The 17,223-nt window shown below is 38.2% G+C and overlaps 1 protein-coding gene across 4 annotated transcripts in view; it reads left to right on the forward strand.

Annotated features, from left to right (window-relative positions):
- The window catches only part of LOC122908806 (interleukin 1 receptor accessory protein), a 128,606-nt gene that overhangs the window by 93,515 nt on the left and 17,868 nt on the right, over positions 1-17,223 (forward strand). For all 4 annotated transcript variants that reach the window (XM_044252001.1, XM_044252000.1, XM_044251999.1 and 1 more), the window contains 4 exons: positions 7,297-7,462; positions 9,730-9,801; positions 11,946-12,072; positions 14,596-14,744. In XM_044252001.1, coding sequence (XP_044107936.1) covers positions 7,297-7,462; positions 9,730-9,801; positions 11,946-12,072; positions 14,596-14,744 — 514 coding nt within the window. The remainder of the gene's footprint in view (positions 1-7,296; positions 7,463-9,729; positions 9,802-11,945; positions 12,073-14,595; positions 14,745-17,223) is intronic.

Raw genomic sequence — 17,223 nt, forward strand, 5'->3', positions numbered from 1 at the left:
ACCTCCTGCATCTGCATGGATATCCTGGCTCTCCTACAGTAGTTCTCTTTCCATTGTTATCAGCTGAATTCCCTACCTTGACATTGGAGAAATAGTTTCTTTTAGTTGTAACTACGAGAGTTAAGACACATTAATCAGTTCCGGCAAATTTGTTTTTCTGTTGGCAGAGGGTGAAAACTGATGAATTGAGAAAAGGAAAAGGAAACTAACATTTCTTGCATTTTCCTAGTAAAATACCTTGTACTGGGTACTTTATATGTTATATGTAATACTCACCACATCCTTCAGAGTTGATATCATTAGGAACCAGAGGCTCAGAGAGGTAAACCGTAATAGCTAACTTTTACTGAGCACAGGAATTCTTCCAAATATTTTGATTATTTTAATTCTCTCAACATTAAGTAGGGTCTATCATTTTCTCCATTTTATCATTAAGAAGACTCAAGTACAGAGTGGTTGAGAGATTTTTCCTGATCCCATAGCTTTAAATTATTTTATATAATTTACTGGAAACAGTCCAGCCAGTAATGGGGGAATCTGGGAACCCACTTTCGTTGGGTTCCAAAGCTAATACTCTTCAGAAATGATACAGGGAGGGTGCTTCAATCTTTATTTCTGGAGTGTGAGGTGCTTTGAAGGACAGAGCCAGCTTTGCACACAGGCTAGGTCACAAGGGAGACTGGGGGCCATAAGGGAACCAGTGGCTCGATCACCCAGGGAAGTCAGAAGGGGCTCAGAAAACTGGGATTGGTGGGAACAGAAAATCAGAAGTTTCTCTTTAAGAATTGCAGGAGAAATGGGATGGGCTTGAATTTTTCTTCTCTGCATGTCTTCTGTCCTGCTGTTTTCTACATGGCCGAGAGTTCTTCAGTCTGGACCAGAATTCATAGTCCCTAGTTCGACAATCCTCTGAGTTAAATTGATGTTCTGTAAATGTTTGTCAAATGAGCCAGGTTTTGTTACTAGCCTGGAAGCTGAACCATGGTTTGGAAGTGATTTACTGAATTTCAAATAGCCAGCTTATAAAAGAACTTTTGAAACACAACACATGTATAAATTGGGGGCTGCATGTTTATTCACATAGGGACTTCTGAATGCATAGGCCTAAAGGTAAGTGTGATCCTGTCGTTGTTGTTACAATTATTATTGGATTTACCCAGAGACAAAAGCTTTAGAATATGGTGAGCCGTCCTGACTTTCATACTACTGGATCATTTCTTGTTCTCATTTTTATAACTGGATATTTCAATAGTTTTCTCCAGAGGCACTTGTAAAAACAAAGGCAATTTCCCCCTTCTTACTGAGGATCAGAGGAACCACTTTAGAGATGTGTTGGATATTACCTTGATAGCAGCTGCTGAAAAGCTCTCAGCTGCCATTTAGCAGGATAGATATCATTCCAGATCTCAATTTGCAAAAAGCTGGTTTTCCTTGTACTCAGTGTGATCATTAAAATTAGAATAATGCCTCCACCTCTAACTTTCAGTGACGTGAATCGGAATTGGCTAGATATTGTTTATAAATCTCTCAGAAAGGGGCGCCTGGGTGACTCAGTGAGTTGGGCGTCTGCCTTCGGCTCCAGTCGTGGTCTCAGGGTCCTGGGATCGGGCCACACGTTGAGCTCTCTGCTCAGCAGAGAGCCTGCTTCCCCGCCCCCGCCACCCCTATGCCTGGCTCTCTGCCTACTTGTGATCTCTGTCTGTCAAATAAATAAATGGAATCTTAAAAAAAAAAAAAATCTATGAGAAAATTGAAAAGCTTTGCTTTTTCGGACATAGTACCGTCAGGAAAACATGTCTGAAACAATGCCAAGCTTGGCCTTCTTGTTGGCATGGCATGTATTTTTAGGTTAGTCCAAGGTCTATGTAATTGACTTTATTTTAAGGTGCTTTTTTCAATCTGATTGACATCTTAGTTTGGTTATCTCTTTCCTTTCTCTGTAGTCCCAATGTAGTGATTTTTAACCTTTGGTATAAAGGAAGTATGTATCAGATTTTCTTTCCAAGCCATACACGTTGAATTATTTGTATGCATATGTACGCATAGCATTTTATGTATAGTTTCTGGACTTCTGAGGATTAAGGTCCATCCTTTAAACTTGAACCCCATTCAAGCATCTGAGAAATCTTGAAGCTGACGTAGGCTGAATGAATCACCCACTCTGTATTGTGAAAGCACTCAAGTTATATCTCATCTTTGTTACTGTAATGATTGCATTTCTCTCTTCTGTACTGGGTAGTGACCTCTTTCTAACCCTTGAATAACAAGCACACAGCCCAAAACAGGGCCAATATACTTTGTATTTAGGAACTGATTCAATAATTGAATGAATTGGACTGGATTGGAAAATTCCATGAGAATAAGGTTCATTTCTGTTTTCACTGTCTGCAATATGCCCAGCTCCTAACACAGTACCTGTCACATGGGAGGCATTTTGTTAAGTGTTTGTTGTGTAAACACTGGATGATGGATGATGTAATTCTGAAGTTCATTGGAAGTGACTGGTGGATAGAACTCTGAGAAGACTTTGTGAACAAATAAGATGCATTTCATAGCAACTTAATCTTGGGTGCAAAAATGTCAATAGATATTCGTAACTATTCTAATGTTATATCTCAAACTCTTTGTATCCTCACCCAGTTTCCCTGTCCATCCTACAACTGCCTCATCCCATGTATTACAATCCTTGTATTCATCTTCTTGTTATCATGTGCATACCGCTTGAACTTCCAACACCATGTCTTGTGTCTTTCCTTCTCTCATATTTCTAACCTACCACACAAATGTACTGAGCATTTCCCATGTGCTAAGTATTGGGCAAGTTGCTGCCCATGCAGGTAACAGTACTCATCCACCCCCCACATACCCCTGGGAATTAGTTTTCTAGAGGAAGAAATAAGCATGGAAAGAGATCATAAAGTTGGTTAAGGCCTAACACAGAGGGTAAAATGCTGTAAGAGTATAGGAGATTTTTTTTAAATTTTATTTATTTATTTGTCAGGGAGAGAGAGAGAGCATAAGCCGGGGGAACTGTAGGCAGGGGGAGAGAGAGCTCTCCATTGAACAAGGATCCTGATGCAAGATTGGATCCCAAGACCCTGGGTTCAAGAGCTGAAGGCAGACTCTTCAGCAGCCGAGCCAGGCAGACATCCCATGCAGGGGATTTTTCTCACATTTTCCCCATGTCTAGGGTGTCACTTCCCCAAGTCTCCCCTCCTCCCACATAGCTGGTGATATTCTACTTGCCATTTAACAATCAGACCCACATCTTCCTCCTCCAGGAAGTTTTTCTAAATGTTTTGTGTTTAATCTTTTCCCTCACTTCCCCACCCCAGTATGCTTCTCATTGTATTTGTTGCAATTCTGCACTAGACTGCATGCCTCTAGGTGAGGAACTATACCATTTCCATTCTTGTGCCCTCCTACAATTCTTTAAAAGTTGTAGGTTTATTGAATGGAAATATCTGTCCTTTTTTAGTCACGACTTCCCCCCACTCACACCCCATGCTTCAGCACGCGATTTATTTCCTCTCAAAGATCTTAGAGTCATTTCTCGTGCTGTTCTTTACCTATATATTGTGGTAGGTTGCTATGGTTACCACTACGTATTAGAAACGTTTATCTCCTCTCGAACTTCTCTCTTTTGAATTCAAAATGAGGAACTGATTGGTCAACTAAGTGGATGACTTGTTTTCTAGTCAGACAAGTGTTTGCTTCACAGTAGAAATCAGCTTACCAGTAATCATTTCTTATATTTGGAAACATTTTTTTTTTTAATTCTTTGGATATCTAGATTTTTGTTCAAACCTTTTTTTTCCCCTTGATTCCAAAGAAATGATTTTGAAACATGCAGTATTTATTTTTAGGAATACTTTATTGTGCTTAAAAACATACTGTGTGTCTCAGGTACGTGTGCCAAAGGGTCTAGAGATGCAACAGCTTATAAGAATTAGAGTTCATCACACGTGATAGGCTAAAGTTGATGGTTATTTATAGTTCACCAATGTCCCAAAGCTACCCCTACCATGCACGTGCATGCTTAGAATGTAAAATATTTATTTTATATCCTTTTCCAACATGCTATAGGTCTAATAACTTTGAAGTGGCTTTTTTGTATTTCTTTTCTTGATACTTCTTTTGGTTAAAACTAGTTAATTTACATTTTTTGAGTGGTCAGGTTTTCTGAATAGTAGATCAGACCTGAAACTTTTCCATCAGTTTTTTGGGAATATTCCTTAATTTGAAAAATTTTTTTTTTTTCTAGACAAAGCAGCTCCGAGAAAGACCTTTTCCTGGCCTACATTTTTATCCTTTGTGAAAAAGAAAAATCTCACAAGAAAGCATACTTACACCATCAACTCATGGGCCCATTGAATACCCTTAAGCATATCCAGCCCGAATTTCAAGTTCATGCTCATGGGTTTAGTTAAGAGGAAGAAAAACAAGAGAGCTAGCAAGAGATCAACACATAGCTATTTTGTACCATTTTCCTTGCTTGCTCTGTTTCTCTGTTCATGATAAGTTCATAAGAGTTGACCCTTTGTTTTACTCAATTCTATATTCTTAGAACCTCAAACAGTGGCCTGGTACATGGCTTATGATTCATAATCAAGGATGAATGAACTAATGAGTGAATGAATGAAAAGGCTTTGAGTTAGAGGTGTTTCTTCATATTTGTAGCACGTACTATAAATCCTAAATCAAATGTGTTTAAATAGTTTTCACATAAGTGATACTTGATAAGTCAAAGAAATAAGTTTCTTTTAGTACATTCTTAAAAAGTGCTGTTGACAAGGGCAGTAGTAATTTTTAACTTCTTATCCGGAACAGTATGTTTTCCAGTTTATCATGAATTGTGGGAATCCACCTCGTCTAAGTGATAGAGATGTAGCACACTATTAACACTGGGGCTGGCCTGGGTGTGGCATATGTGCAGGACCACAGGATAGGGTAGGGAGACAGTGTCAGGTGGACTTAAAACAAGGGCCTCAAAACAGGTGGATCTAGATGTAAATTTTAGCTCTGACACTACCTAGCTCTATGACAGTGGCAATCTCTTAACCTTTCTAGGCCTTTATACCCTCATCTATAAAATGAACATAAAAGCATTCCAGACTTGCTAAGTTTGGAATAAAGGTCAGATGGGATAATGGAGTGCATGTAAATACATGTGCCCATGCAATTTTTCCAGCCCAAGGAGAGGTGTTCATTCTTAGTTAAGAAGCTAGTGTAAAACCTTTGTTCATCTGTCTGGAAATCTGAGCTTTAGCTTTGCTCTGTGTTATCTAGAATATCTCTTTATCTGTCTGTCTCATTATTTTTTTTCACCTGCAAAACTAGAGCATATTTAGTCTGATCTGTCTACTTCATGGGGATTTAAGAACAGCTAAGCTAACAAATGAGAGAAGAAAATAGCTTTGAACTGTTTAAATGAAAGGTGCCACAAAAATCAGATAGAGTTCTATAGATAGTCTAAACTCAATTTAAACCAAATCTGACATAAATTCATTAGAAGAGTACAGGTCTCTGTGGCCTTATACTTTGTGATAACCTAAGAGGATTGAAATATTTTGCTGATGTGACAAGTGTCTAGAAACACTGCTTATCAAAACAGGATAAATTGCATTCAGAAAATAACTGAGCATATAACAGCTTCCTCTTGATGATCATCTCCATGAATCAAAAGTGTAGCGATATTCTTAAAAGACATAGTTCCTATGACAAAGGATTGCAAAATATGCCACTCAGTGTAACTGTCATATTTCAAAACACATGCTACAGGAATTGAAGTAAGAAAACCTTACATATTCAAGAATCAGAGTTACATATGTAGATACAGTAAATCTAAAGTACAAGTCAATAATAACCTTCCTGAATTTTCGAGATCTAAAGGACCTTGGGCATAACCCAGTTCATTTTTGTCACAGATTAATTAATGATTTAAAAAAGAAAAAGAAGTTTTTCTAAAAGCGAATGTTCCACATGTAATTTTTGGACAGTTGATGTATTTTTTTTCTTTGAGAGGAAAAACAACAACAACAACAACAACAACAAATAAAACAATATAAGCCAATTGGTGAGGCTCAGAGAGCCAGAACAGGATCCCAGTTATGTTTTTTTTTTTAATTTTTTTTTTAAGATTTTATTTATTTATTTGACAGACAGAGATCACAAGTAGGCAGAGAGGCAGGCAGAGAGAAAGTAAGGGAAACAGGCTCCCTGCTGAGCAGAGAGCCCAATGCGGGGCTCCATCCTAGGACCCTGAGACCATAACCTGAGCCGAAGGCAGAGGCTTAACCCACTGAGTCACCCAGGCGCCCCGGATCCCAGTTATGTTGAGTGAGGTATTTCAATCTCAAAATTTTACAAATCAGTAGAAGTATATAAAAGCAAAATTTGGAGTAGAAATAAATGACTCTTGATAAGACTTATAAAATATCTTTTCATTTTAGATTCTGAAGTCTGTAATATTTAATTATAAAAAGAAAATGAGATAAGTAGAAGGAAATGCCAAAAATGTTTGTCAGTGACCAATAAAGAGATTCAGCAGAGCCATCAAGGATGCTGAAACCAGGGGTACCTGGGTGGCTCAGTAGGTTAAGTGGCTGCCTTTGGCTCAGGTCAGGATCCCAGGGTCCTGGAATTGAGCCCTTTGTCTGGCTGGCTCCCTGTTCAGCGGGGAGTCTGCTTCTCCCTCTGCCCCTCCCCCTGTTTGTACTCTCTTTCTCTCTCTTTCAAATAAATAAATAAAACCTTAAAAAAAAGTAAAGAGAGATAAAACAAAACAAAACAACAACAAACACTGAAATCAGGCACCTAAAATGAGACCTCAATTGTCAGAGTGGCTGGCTTCCCAAATTAATATAATCACTAAACAAATGTGGAAAAATGAAAAATAAGCATTTCTTAAATAGCAGCACATGAACTTCCTTAAGATGCCCAAGTTGTTTTCCAAAACTTTAACCTTGTTTAACAATTTTTTTTTGTAACCTTGTTTAACTATTAACATGGATTTCCAAAATTTAAATATAGGATCCTGAGACAGGAAGCTTGTACTTTAGAATCCGTATTTCAGTTAGAAGTCCTATTTTCCTTTTGTAGAAAGTATAATGAAACTTCACACTTATTCTTTGCAGAAACGTCATCAAAAACTCAACCAAAATAGTTTGTAAAGGATACAGCTGGCATAGATATTTGTATGTTCTGTGCAAAATTAGCTGTGTGTGTATATATGCATTTGTATGTTTTCTGTGCATGTATTTAAATGCTGAACATCTTTTCTTTTACTTCTTCTAGGGCTGTCAGAAAATACAGAACTTTAATAATGTGGTAGCTGAAGGCCTGAACTTGAGTTTTCTCATCGCCTTGGTTTCAAACAATGGAGATTACACATGTGTTGTTACATATCCAGAAAATGGGCGTACCTTCCATCTCACTAGGACTCTGACTGTAAAGGTGGTAGGTAAGCATGATTTTTAAGTGCACACAACAAAAATGCAATAACTCTGTTTTGGCTCTTGATAGTTTATTACAAACAAGTGTGTCCATTCTATGAGGGAAGAGGTTTATCTCTTTTTGTTCCCTGCACTATCCCTAGAGCTACAGCAATTCCACATACAGAGTAGGGATCCGATAACTGTTGGTCTACTGAATGAAAGAGGATGTGAATGAATGAAGGCAGTTTGGGGAATGAAAAGAGTGCCAGAGGTATCTGTATTCCGCTTGTACTCTTGCCATTTATTTTATTTTATTTTAAGATTTTATTTATTTATTTGATAGAGAGAGAGATCATAAGTAGGCAGAGCAGCAGGCAGAGAGAGGGGGAGAAGCAGGCTCCTTGCTGAGCAGAGAGCCCGATGGGGCCTCGATCCCAGGACCCTGGGATCATGACCTGAGCCAAAGGCAGGGGTTTAACACTCTAAGCCACCCAGGTGCCCCTACCTTTGCTATTTATTAGTAATATGACTTTGATCAGGGTCTGAGTCTCCTTATTTGTACTCTGGGACTAAGAGTACCTAACAATCAGTATAGCTGAGAATATTAGAAATAATATACATATTATGCGAGTCCAGTTCCAGGCAAACAGCAGAGACTCAATGAATTAAGTAGTTAAAATTAATGTAAAAAAAAAAAAGTGTTGTATTTGAATTCAATCAACTCTTCCTGTGGACTGGAATTGGGGTAGCCAAAACTGTTTGCTGGTGGTATTTAATCATTGCTTTGCACTGGTTGAGAGAACAGGGGATGAGAAATTCAGAAAGTGGAAAGACAATGTCCAGACAGAGTCAAAAGACTCCCATCAAACCCAGAAATCGAGAGAACCAGTGTCAGCATTTAGGGGAGAGCCCTAAATACCATTGTACCCATGATACTAAAAATGAGAGCATATCAGAGTGAGAATTTTTCACACCCCATCTTTTCATAGATGGAAGCGTCGAGACCCAGTAACACAAAGTAACCTGTTTAGAGATGCTCTGTGAGTTAGTGTAAGAAGTGATTTCCAGATCTCAGGTTTCTGATTCTGGTGCAGTGCTTTCTCTATTACCCTGACACCAGGTTCAGCATAATTTTTAAGGGCTCTAACATAATAGGGAAAATAAAATTCAAATTGAAAAATTTTGTAATCACCTCTCCTCTTCCTTTGCCTGCTTTTGGAATAATGCTGAGCTGGGGATTAATTCAGAAGAAAAACCAGACTAAGTTTAGAACTTAACACAAATGGGCTTTGTAAGCCAAATGAATAATCTAACCTTAAATCTGTCTTGGCAATTGTTTCTGATACAGATACTTAAACACATCTGTTTTGGGGAAGTTGAGAACAGGCATGCTTGCTCACCTTGATTTATAGCTAGAGAAGTTGATAGACACTGATGTGTGGTAGGGTTCTAATCCAACTTTCAAGCAACACAAGTTTGTTTTTAAAGCTGTGAAGTACTGAGTACTTACTATATACCAGTAGGATGCTTTAACATGCATTACTTAATTTAATATGCATGACTTAATTTAATCTTTCTAATGAACCTGTGCGGTGAGTTTAATTATCCTCATTTAAGAGGTGAGGAAAATTAGCTTCTCAAAGATTAAGCAAAAAACCAGAGTTGTATGGCTAGTATATGGCCAAGGAAGAAGAGCCTTGGTTGTTAAATACTTGAAGCTTCTGTTCTTAAACACTACACTGTAAAACCCCTTCAGGGTATTTTCCTTTCAATTTAGAAATACAGAATGTTATAAAGAGCAGCAGTCCTGTGAACAAGTAGTCAACTGCCAGAGGCATTGGATAGACTGATGGGCTGGCCTCACAATTGTGGTTTTGAATTTTCCATTTACTTATTCATTCATTTAATATTTACTTCTTTAACCAGGTCCTATACTAGATACCTGGGGCATGTTCTGGAGAAATATTTAGAAAAGAAACAATTGAGGAAGATATGAAAACTATTTATTTTAAAATCCGAGAAGGGTATTTCGTGTACTCTTTGGGAAGCAAAAACACTGGTTGAATCTCCATCCAAAAACATGGAGGCTACTTTTCATGTTCTATTTGTCTCTTTGCTTGTCTGAAATGAATGACTCTCCATTGAGCTGTGGGCTTTTGCAAGAAGAATTGACAAACTGTGCCAGGAAGTTGGGCAAACTTTACAAAAGAACTGCTCTTGGAAATGAGTTTTGAGAGATGAGGGCTACATGATTTAACATCATCTCTCTTTTGTTTCTTCCTCTCTAAAACAGGCTCTCCAAAAGATGCATTGCCTCCTCAGATCTATTCACCCAATGATCTTGTGGTCTACGAGAAAGAACCGGGTAATTATAGCTGTGCCTCTTAATTTTAGTTAGATTCTCTTAATGACAAGGAAGAAAATGTCATTTAAGTTAATGCATGCAAATAGAGGGCTTTGTAAGGAAACACATGAATTGAAACTGAAATGTTGTCAGAAACCAAGGCAGCTCTGGAGATTAGCTCCTCCATCAGAGATCTCTCAGGCATCTTTAGGATTCTCAGGTTCTCTCTCCATAGCTACTCCCTTCTTCCCCTGGCTCTTCTCTCCTGATTAGTGATTTCTGTCTGATGTACATGTTAGCTTGCACACAGCTTGGTTTTCCAAGGCTGAGATGTGAGCACAAGATATCCTTTAAGCTTCTGCTTCACTGCAGAGGGGCAAGAGTTGGAGCTTGGAGGTTAGACTGTGAGTTTAACGGGTTAACAGCTGGTAGAACTAGTATGCCCTGATTAGAATGCTATGGGGTGTTCCCTATGGCTATCTGGGTCTCCTTTAAAAAAGGAGGTTTTTTTAGTTTTCGTAATTTTCCATTCTGGACAAAAATCATTTGCAACTGACCGAATAAGCCATCGTGTGTTATTCTTCTGGCTTAAAACCTCCCACAGTTAAACTGAAAACCATAGAAAATTTTACAATTTTCTATATTGTATCCTTTACAATAAACTCTCTCCAACCCAATGAAAGGTATAATAGAACATATTTTTAAAATTGTACTAAAGATAACAGAGGTTGTGATCAAATGCAGGTAGAGCACAATGATGCCCTCCTAAAACTAAGATAAGGTTTCAAATAGCAAGCTGCCTGTTAAAAAAAAAAAAAAAAAAAAAAAAAAAAACAAAGGGGTCTTCCAACTCCAAATGGACCAAATTTCCTAGAATTCATTTGTATAGTTTTGTACAGTAAAGTGCACATTCTTCCTGCTATCTGAGTAAACCCTTACTAATGATCTAGTCTACCTGTCATATGGTTACAGACTCTATGTTCATGTTATCTTCTTGCATATTAACATAGAAACCAAAAGGGAAAACATAAGAATCATGCATTAGAAGAGGGGGTGGGGTAGGACCACTCATTGAGACAAACTTGCTTTCAAATTTGGATGACAATATAATTTGTCATCTCAACCTGCACACTTTTTGAGAGTGAAAGCAGTTGATATCAAGAACTAACTAAGAAAGCAAGCATAGAACAGAGCTTTCCTGGGTAACCTGGAATGGAAGTCAGTCTTGGTCAAACTCTGCTCTGCCTCGTATTAACAGTTTCATCTAGGGAGAGCAGATAACATCTTGAAGCGTCAGTTTTCACATCTATAAAACATGAATTTAAAAAAACACCCCATAATATTTTGTTTAAATCGTATAAGACCACTAGTAAGTATAAACACTTAGCACGGTGAGTATGTGAAGTTCTTAAGTGAGGGTGCCGCTGCTCTTCTTCTTCTTATCATTTTCTGCCCGGAGAGCCTCCAGATGGAACCTCATGTTCCATCTCAGGAAGATAACATAGATTTGTTATTTATAAGTGCTAGTATTTATAAAGATGTAAATTTTTGTTTTATATGTATACACACACACACACACACACACACACACACACCTTTATATGTAAATTGTCTTTTTTTTTTCCCCAATTTATTTATTTTCAGAAAAACATTATTCATTATTTTTTCACCACACCCAGTGCTCCATGCAAGCTGTGCCCTCTTTTAACTTATTGACCACATCCTGACAACCCGAGCATTTCAAGATGTGGCCTGCTCCTAAGTGTTGGCACTGCCCCATCTTTTCTGGGCCAAGCACCAAAGGTCTGGAGAATCTCTCCTTAGTCACTGTTCGTGAGGGAAATAACAAAGGTTAGGGGTAGTCCATGGAAGTTTCGGGCTAAAAAGGATGTTGTCAGAGCCTCTTTGAACAAATACTGTGGTACAGCATATATGGATTGTATAAAAAAGATGGCCATTCTGGAAAGCTTGCGTAAAACTGCTGTATTTCTTTTCTTGGTTTGTTTATTTTGCAATGAGGTATGGTACGGTACTATGGTAGGCCACTTGAAACTTACTCAGAAATAGAGTTTTAAGTACACTTTTATAGCTTCTGATTAGTCTCAGAGTGAAACCAGTATAGCCTTGTGAAGGTTACATACTGATGGGTTAACTTGTTTTTTTAGGAGAGGAGCTGCTCATCCCCTGTACAGTCTATTTTACTTTCCTAAAGGATGCTCGCAATGAGGTTTGGTGGACCATTGACGGAAAAAAGCCAGACGACACCAATATTGATGTAACTGTTAATGAAAGGTACCATTGGCTCAGACAAGGGGTGATCAATGCTTGTCCCTCAGTTGAATGCCTTCTGGTGTATACTGATCATTGAAAGTAAAAATTCTGACTTTGGTGCATCATTACCCCAAATCTGCAAGATTCTCAAGTCTTTAGTGGCCACATCCCCAATTAGGATCCCTGGACTTGCAATTCAAGACCCAGATATCTTCTGATGGTCACACATTCATGATTCCCACTTGAAAGTAGATGGGATGCGGGATGCCTGGGTGGCTCAGTCGTTAAGTGTTTGCCTTGGGCTCAGGTCATGATCCCAGGGTCCTGGGATTGAGCCCCGCATGGCGCTCCCTGCTCAGTGAGAAGTCTGCTTCTCCCTCTCACACTCCCCCTGCTTGCGTTGCCTCTCTCGTTCCCTCTCTCACTGTATCTCTCTCTGTCAAATAAATAAATAAAATCTTAAAAAAAAAAAAAAAGTAGATGGGATGCATAGCCCACATGAATGAGAGGCCACAATACAAGGCTCTGAATACATGAAAGCTGGTTGGCATGGGCCTGTTCTTTTCTTTCTCTGGTCTGGAGTCTAGACCTCTGTATTTATGCCTCAGATAAACTGTGTTATTTATCTTGTCTTGCTATCTTCCTCCTCATTCTTAACTCACATAACAATGTCACGTTTATAATTGATAGTTATTTTTTAAAAATATTGACTAAATACATTCATGTTCTTTAAATTTTATTTTTTTTTAAAGTGGATGAAGTGGTAATATAGCCCACTCTTAAAGTAACTTTTTTTGAAGGGTGTTAGGTCGACAAGGAGGAAAATATGGGTCTTTGAAGATAAAAGATCCTTTTGTAAATGAAGTACACAACTGCAAGACAATTGGTTCATGGCGATAGTAAATAAAAAGCAGCAGCTGACCAACTACTTGACCAAGTAGTTCTAAGACGGGAGCCTTAACATGATATACAAATGGATCTTTAGCTACTTGAACTTCTGGGATTCAAAAGCTAGGTCATTCCTTGTAGTAAATTCAGACTTTGTGCAGAGGTTATAAGATGTCTGCTTTACACTAAGTGCTATGCAAGATACTTCGTCCCTAGCTGAGTAGATTTTATCAGAATAAGAGTGATAGAGCAGAAATTTCAATATTTCGTGATAAATGCAGTGACTGGAGAATATTGGATGTTATCGGAAGCTTGAGTTGAAGATTCCCGTCAGTGTTAGGGGATTAGGCAGTGCTTCTCAGATGGTACAGTACCTAAATAAAGATTTGAAGGATGAGTAGAAATAAACTAGGTAAAGAAATAGAAAGAATGTTCCTGGTAAAAGGAACCTCATGTGCGATGGCTGGAATTTAGAGAAGCAACACATATTTAAAGGCACAGAAGGAGCCTCCTGAAACGAGCAGTTTTTGCAGAAGGAATAGATTCAAGATGTGGCTGGAGGCACAAAGGGAGAGTTATTGATCCCTTCAGGATTTCTGAATATTGTGGTTCCTATCCTCATAATAATACCGAATGAATGATAATGAAAGTCATGCTGTCCATCCTCACTGCTGCTGCAACACAGCTCAGTGCCCGGAGTGGAGTGGTGCAGTTCATTTAAGGCTAAACCCATCACAACCCTTGACCAAGTTCTCATGACCAATGGTCTGCCTCACTGGAAGGAGTACCTGGATGTCAGCTATAGGAGAGAGATTTTGTTTTATCTTTGGAGCAAGTAGTTCCAAGGGATTTTAAATCGTGGTCTTGGACCCAAAGCACTTGATCTCTGACATGCTAAGATTTGGATGTATTTTCATAAAGCATACTTGCTTCGAGAAGTCCCTTCTTTTTATATGTTAGGATTTAACCCATGGAGTTTCATCCTTTTTATTATCTACTCTCTTTTCTCTTTTCTCTTCTTTATTTGTATTCTATCTATGTTCAAAATCCAAGCTTTGGGAACCCCTGAAATGAATGAACTATTGCTGAGGATGGTAGTAATAGCCTATATGAATATGTATTAAGCATTGTTCTAATACTTACACATTGATGTACTCAGTCGTCAGAGTGCTTGAGTGAGTCAATACATGTGCCGTACTGCGTAGGCATTGCTACTTACCTCTCTTTCAAAGGAGGAACTCAAAACTTGAAAAGATTAGTTACTGTACCCAAAGTAAATAGCCAGTAAGTGGCAAAGCTTGGATGAAAACCCAGATGGATAAGGCCTCAGAAGCATCTCTCTACACTGATACAGAATACTGTCTCAGAAGTTTGAGGGAAGGAGACATTTTACTCTGAAGAGAGATCTGCTGTATGTTGCCAGCACTAGGATTTGATCTAGATACTGGGATTGTGTGTGCTATAAAAGGTAAAGAATGGCACTGGAATCTAGAAGCTATCCTCCCTTTGTAACCATTGGCTCTCAGGCAACACAGCTCATGGATGTTCTGGCTGCCCTCACTTGGGGGCCCTGTGGTTGTCTCCTTATCTGATTCATTCCCAGAACATGGCCCTGTGGTATCACTCATGCTTTGATTTTCTTTCCCCTATTTCTAGTATAAGTTTGACCCAAACCGAAGATGAAACGAGGACTCAGATTTTGAACATCAAAAAAGTTACTGCTGAGGATCTCAAGCGCAACTATGTCTGTCATGCTAGAAATGCCAAAGGGGAGGTTGACAAAGCAGCCAAGGTGAAACAGAAAGGTAATGGATGCCCTCAGCAGATGAATCTGTGAACTCCAAGTGTAACAGTGTGGTGATAAGGAAAACGAGAAGACAGTGCTCCAGCAGCTAGCACATCTGGCACATAGTAATGAATCAAAGGTGAATTGAAAAAATCTTGAGGGATAGTTTCCATCTATGTGAAGACTCTCAAAATATTGTTTCTTATGCTTTCAGTAACTTAGTGCACAAATGTGGCCCAAAAAAGCCATACGATTATGAAAATAAGGCATAATTTTATATCAGTACAGTCATGAAAAATGGAAAATAAAGAAAATATTTAAAGCTACCAAAGATATAATAAAGCTGGTATAATCCCATATAATTGGTGGATTGTAAAGACCCTTTTAGAAATCATTGATGGCAGAGTTCGAGGGTCATAAAAATGACCATACCATATGACTTAATACTTTTGGAATTCTTCCTGAACAAATAACAGAAAGAGAATTATGTACCCATTGCTATTCTTAGAAGCATTATCTATAATAATGAAACATTATAAATAGCAACCATCTAATTATTTTCAAGTAGTTAAGGAAAATATGAAATATTTCTTCTCGAAAATATAATTTTAAAATGATCATTTTAAATACTATGTATCAGTATTCAAACAGATTTATAACATACCACTAGCCACAATTGCTAATATGAAAACTATTTAAATTATGACTTAAAGTAATGTAAAAGAATTTCTATGTTGATATTACTAATTTTTTTATAAAATAAATAAAAGTGATAAAGCTCTCTTGTGTGAGCTGTTGCTACTGAAACAGACTGTGTCTAAAATTATCTTTGGGTCTCTCACCTAACACAGAACCCCAGATAATCACTCCCTTCAAGAATGTGTTTCAATGACCTAGAGAAAGATAATGATGATTTATCACACATGTAGTCATGTCATTCAGAATCATTGTGGATCCTTGTGTCAGAGAGAGCCTGTAATACTTATAACAAAAAAAAAAAAAAAAAAACAAACAACTCATACCTATTACATTTTGCAGTGGGATTTAACCCTCCCCCCCCCTTTTTTTAAAGCTGATGCAAAAACAGGCTTCACTTTAACATTTCATTACAATTTAGAAAGTAAAAAGCAAAGTACTGAAGTCTATATGCCACTTAAGAAGTCTTAGTGGATTGGTTCTGAAGAGTTCATCACTTCTGCCCCTCAGAAGCCAGTGTCAAGCAGTGAGACTCAACTGAATAATATAAGAAGTTTCCCAAATTAGTTCGTAAGAACACTACTAGGACTCTTTATAGTACTGTAGTTCATTATTTGTACTCTAGACTCAGATGGCCTGTGTTGGAATCCTGGTTTCTGTGCATCCTAGCTCTGTGATCTTGAAAAAAACACTTAACCTCTCTGAGCTTCAACTTCTTTATATTTAAAGTAGGCAAATGATACCACTGACTCATGAGATTGTTTTAAGGTACTCAGCACAATTACTGTCCTATATACATGTATATTAAGTGCTCAACAAATATTAAGTCTACTTATTATTTCCACAAACTTTTCACAGGTGTTATTTGACAAAGGCTTTGACAGTAAATAAAGTATCATTAAAGGCTACGTTAAACAAAACCAATCAAGTTATTTTAGTCAAGGGCCCTTTGGAGTCTTTCACACTATTAACAGTTGGATATCTGAGGGGACTGGAACATAGGAGGCAGGGTGGGTTTGGGTTTTTTTTCCCCCAAATATATTTGATTCCTGAAGTATGGGGCATTTCGTGGGAGTCGTTTTTTGAAACATGAGCTCTGGGAAACAATTATGGAGGAGGACATAAATTAATTACTTATTATCAGATAGATATGATTAAACAATCAACTAAAATCATGTTTGTTCTTGGAGTGATGGAGAATTCTGCCAGAGCTATGTGAGTAGCTCCCTTTCTCACAGGGCCATGCTCTGAATGGCTGAGTGCGAATGGCGTCAGGAATGTGAAATGACAGGTGCATCCACTAGATTGGCTGATCTCTGCTGAAATTACATCAGTATTATGTAGAATCCAGCCTGGGCTGTGTACATCCTGTGGTACCAGAAGTGTTGTGGATTTGTTACTTGGCTCCTATTCTGGGCCAGGTAATGCTGGGATTCAGAGGTGATAATCTGGGTTCACATTCATACGTTCTATGTATGAGTCCTTCTCTGGATTCATTGACAAAGCATTCTATGTCTTTCATCAAAAAATTGACAGGAAGGGCTCAGAATAAGAAGAATTCACTGGGCTAGGTCTTTGGACAGCACAATTTCATCTAGTCAGTTAAAGCGAAGTATGAAAGGAGAGGCAGCTAATGTAAGTGTGTTAAACATGTGGTGATTTTATAATAGGAGAGAGGTAGGGACTAAGGCAAGGTGTGCTGAACTTCATGAGAAACTGCCAAACCTATTTCCAAAGAGGTTGTACCATTTTCTACTTCCTCTAGCAGTGTATATAAATTCCAGGTGCTCTACATCCTTACC

This window comes from Neovison vison, chromosome 6 (genome assembly GCF_020171115.1).
Source record: "Neovison vison isolate M4711 chromosome 6, ASM_NN_V1, whole genome shotgun sequence".
Classification (NCBI taxonomy): Eukaryota; Metazoa; Chordata; class Mammalia; order Carnivora; family Mustelidae; genus Neogale; species Neogale vison.